We start from the raw sequence: 4,284 nt of genomic DNA, 5'->3' as shown, positions 1-4,284 counted from the left end.
CAAATGAGAGGGGAAATCACAATGGTTTCCATTGTTCTGTGTTCCCATATCAATTATTCAGACGTGAAGTCTGCTTTGTTATGCACGGCAACAATGTCCTCAGACCCACTTGAACCCATCCGAGAACACTGGGTACGAGTAACTATGTGTGTGTGTGTGTGTGTGCGCTTACGTTTGTGCGCGCTACTTTGCGTCTTTCTTTGGCGTAAGTGGTGTTTATAATGGCTTAATCAATATTTAATGTTTGTTTTTTAGTTATTTTGCATTGGAATGTGTCCACAGTACTTCCAGTATGTGAACACTGGTAATATGTGACCATGCAGTCAATGGAAAACTGTGTAGATGTAACCACTTCAGCCCTATATATTTTGGCCATTTGAAAATAGCAGATCTAAAAGCTCACAATGCATCGCAATGCCACGCATCGTGAGCTTGTAGGTCTGCTATTTGCGAACTATAAAAAAAAAAAAAAAGGTAACTAACTCGTGAAATGGGATTTTCTGCACAATGAGCACTTTTACTTTTGGTACTTTAAGTACATTTTAAAACCACTACTTTTGTACTTTTACTCAAGTACATTTAGATTTCTGGACTTTTACTTGTAACAGAGTATTTCTGCATTGCAGTATTGATACTTTTTCTTAAGTAAAACATTTGAGTAGTTTTTTTCCACCACTGCGTGCCTGCCTGTATGTCATCAGCACTATGACATCACTCATCTCCATAACTGGGCATAAGGTTCCAGCCCATATATTCCACTTCCAGTATAAATTGAACGTTGTGTAAAGCGAATCGTCAGACTTTAAAGCCGTGTATAGCAGCGATGGTAGTGCAGGTCAGACTTTAAAGCCGTGTATAGCAGCGATGGTAGTGCAGGTCAGACTTTAAAGCCGTGTATAGCAGCGATGGTAGTGCAGGTCAGAGTGGAGTACTGTGGTAAATGAGGCTACGAGCCCCGCTATCGGGAGCTGGCTCGCGCCGTCGGCGAGCGGTTCTCCGATGCGGAGGTCACGGGCTTCGTGGGGAGGAGCGGCAGCTTCGAGGTGCAGCTCAACGGGCAGCTGGTCTTCTCCAAGCTGGAGACGGGAGGCTTCCCGTACGAAGAGGACGTCAGGGATGCCGTGCAGAAGGCCCGCGACGGCCAACCGGTGACCAAGATCACCAAGAGTCGCTCTCCATGCGTCATCATGTGAACTGAACCCCATGAAGAACCTGGAGGAACCCTGAAGACCCCCAACCCCCAACGCCCAGCCCCCTCCAGAGGTATCAAGAAAGGCAGAGAAATAACGTCCACCAGCCGATGGACCTACACCAGCGGGTCCGAAATGGAACCGTTACGGGTCTGTAACTCTGAGGGTGTACAAATGGGAACCGGTTCAAAGACCCCCCCAGTTTGATACCATTTATTATCTCTGGGACCCCAGTTTGCACTGTACAATCCCCAGTATATTAATTTAACTCTGAGAGTGAACAAATGGAACCACCTGGAACCAGAAACTTATGGGTCCTTTTGCTGCCATTTGGACACTCTCCGGACCTGTAAGGGTCCGTTTGGACCCCCTGTGTCAGAGAAGACCGTTACTGGCTATATTGTGCCTGCTATGTCCCCTCCATGTTCCTATTATGGTTCTTCCAGGACATTTATGATTGCTGTAATGTAAAAATAAGTAAAGTTATGGTATGATGCCACGTCTTGGAGGTTCCCTCTTATAGGAACATAGACAGGGATATGACTGTGGAGGAAGGAGGGCTGGAGGGAAGATGTTCATATGTTCCGAATACCTTGCATCAGCAAGCTGCAATAACAGTGCATAACGGCTGCAATAACATTTCTCTGTTATTTCTCAATAACAAACTCCTCTGTTTGTGATCCAACATCTTTTTTTTTTAAAGAATGTTTTTACAGTTTGTTTGGTGAGGGAACATATTTTATCATATTTTTTGCATCGCACAGGTTCTATGTGCCCGACAACTTTACAATGTCAGGTGACCCCGGGGACCACAGGCCCACCATTGCCCCAATCCGCACCCCTGTTCAGGAGTCTGCCATGACAATAGTCATGACAGGCCCATTGAATGGGGCGGCAGTGGCTCAGGAATAGAGTGGCCGGATGGGAACCGTGAGGTTTCCAGTTCAATCCCGGGCTCCCCCAGAGTTAGTGTCGAAGTGTCCTTGAGCAAGACGCTAAACCCATAATTGCTCCTGATGAGTAGTTTGGTGCCTTGCATGGTTTCTTCCACCATCGTTGTGTGAATGTAATGCACAATCTATGTAAAGCACTTTGGATAAATGCGCTATATAAATGCACCATTTAACATTTAGTCACGTCAGTAGGAGAGGAGACAATGAATGATACTGTAGCTGTTCAAGAACAATTCAACACACCGACTCCTGACGCTGAGTCGAACTGCCAGAACAGCTAAATCATTTAGAAAGAAGCATTCACAAGTGCTCCGGACTTTATCATGACAACGTTCATAATGACGACGTCATACTAAAGTTGGGAGAATTATAAAAGTGAGTAGAGAGCCCTTCTTTCTAAAGATGGTAGCCAACAGCCCTGTTTCAGCCAGCGACAGCAATCCGAGAGCATTGAATCCTTGGGCCGACCACGAAAGCGAGGACTCCGAGGCCGATCTGTGCCCCGACGGCGGGCGAAGCAAAGAGGTCGACCAGGCGACTAAAGTCAAGGCGTTAGTATGGTGTCGGGAGTTTCTGCCAGGCGCATGGAAGACCGTCGCCGAAGTAGACTTCCAGATCGGCATGGTCACCGGCGGCCTCAGTAACCTGCTGTACATGTGCGGTCTGCCTGACCGCGTCCGGTCCGAGGGGGAGGAGCCTCGCAGCGTCCTGCTGCGTCTCTACGGCGCCATCCTGCAGGGACAGGACGCCTTGGTGCTGGAGAGCGTGGCGTTCGCCATCCTGGCCGAGCGGACGCTCGGACCGAAGCTCTACGGCATCTTCCCTCAGGGACGCCTGGAGCAGTACATACCCAACGTCCGCGTACGCACCGAGCAGCTCTCTGAGCCCGCCTTCTCGGCCGAGATCGCCAAGAAGATGGCGCGCTTCCACACCATAGTGATGCCCTTCAACAAGGAGCCCCGGTGGCTGTTTGAGACCATCGACGGTTACATGGACCAGATACTGAAGCTGAGTTTCGAGCGAGAAGCACAGGTGAAGAAGTACAACAAGCTTCTGAAGCTCGACCTGCCCACGGAGCTGGGGAGGCTCCGCGAGCTGCTGGCGGCCACGCCGTCCCCCGTGGTGTTCTGTCACAACGACATTCACGAAGGCAACATTCTGCTTCTGGTTGGCCAGGACCCGACCTCGACGGAGAAGCTCATGCTCATAGACTTTGAGTACAGCAGCTACAACTACAGGGGCTTCGACCTCGGGAACCACTTCTGCGAGTGGACCTACGACTACTCGTGCGACCAGTGGCCTTTCTACCAGGCCAAGCAAGAGAACTATCCCAGCAGAGAGCAGCAGCTGCATTTCATTCGTAGTTACGTGGCGGAGCAGGGCGGATACGCTGATAACGCCACGCAGGAGGAGCAGACGCGCATCCAGGAGGAGATGGTCATTGAGGCCAACAGGTACGCGTTGGCGGCACACTTTTTCTGGGGCCTGTGGTCCATCGTTCAGGCCAGGATATCCAAGATCATCGAGTTTGGATACCTGGACTACGCCGAGTGCCGCTTCGCAGACTACTTCAGACTTAAGAAGCTCATTAGCTAGATTCCGCCCCTTGGTTATGTGAATGTACAGGCAGGGTTTAGAGCGGTGTGTACTACTCATTATGTGGCATCATGTGCCCCGAACATCCATGGCAGAAGTGTGTATTCTCCCATAGGTTCATAGGTTCAGAATGTGTAGTGCGTCCCCCAATCCAGTTATTAAAATGGAAGCAGATGAATGGGTACTCTCTCCCGATTGGCTGAAATTGTCAATCCACCTGGAAATATATTTTTTGTTTATTAAATAGCTGGAGAGACGGGAGACTCCTGTTTCTGAACAAACACTATAGTGATGAAATCTATTAGAATATAGAGCTTTAACCTTTTAACCGAAAACCTTTTGTTTTGACCAAAACATATTCTGGGGGTAAGATTTGCCAAAAATAGCCGATCCACAAGCTCACAATTTGCGATGCACCCTGAGCTTGTAGATCGGCAATTTTTGACGAAGACATCTGGTGCAGATGGATCCAAATACACTTGCGACTCAGGTCCGTTTCACTAAGACTGAAGGGTTTATTAAGGTTGAACATTAAACAATGAAAA

General features: G+C 48.8%; 1 protein-coding gene and 1 pseudogene across 2 annotated transcripts; both read left to right on the top strand.

Moving 5' to 3' along the window:
- Positions 1 to 905: 905 nt before the first annotated feature.
- LOC311036476 (migration and invasion enhancer 1-like) lies at positions 906 to 1,193 on the top strand (annotated as a pseudogene). Its single transcript has one exon. The product of its transcript is annotated as a migration and invasion enhancer 1-like (transcript).
- A 1,352-nt stretch (positions 1,194 to 2,545) lies between these two features.
- On the top strand, positions 2,546 to 3,739 carry LOC311036155 (choline kinase alpha-like; the record flags this gene model as incomplete). The annotated part of the gene is made up of 1 exon (XM_084044682.1): positions 2,546 to 3,739. One exon carries the CDS (start codon positions 2,546 to 2,548, stop codon positions 3,737 to 3,739), a length of 1,194 nt encoding a protein of 397 aa, XP_083900808.1.
- Between the last annotated feature and the right edge of the window lie 545 nt (positions 3,740 to 4,284).

The sequence above is a fragment of the Gymnoscopelus microlampas genome (genome assembly GCF_963454915.1).
Source record: "Gymnoscopelus microlampas genome assembly, chromosome: 20".
Taxonomy (NCBI): Eukaryota; Metazoa; Chordata; class Actinopteri; order Myctophiformes; family Myctophidae; genus Gymnoscopelus; species Gymnoscopelus microlampas.
The sequence above is the reverse complement of the archived record's forward strand: the minus strand, read 5'-3'. Positions and strand labels throughout refer to the sequence as shown.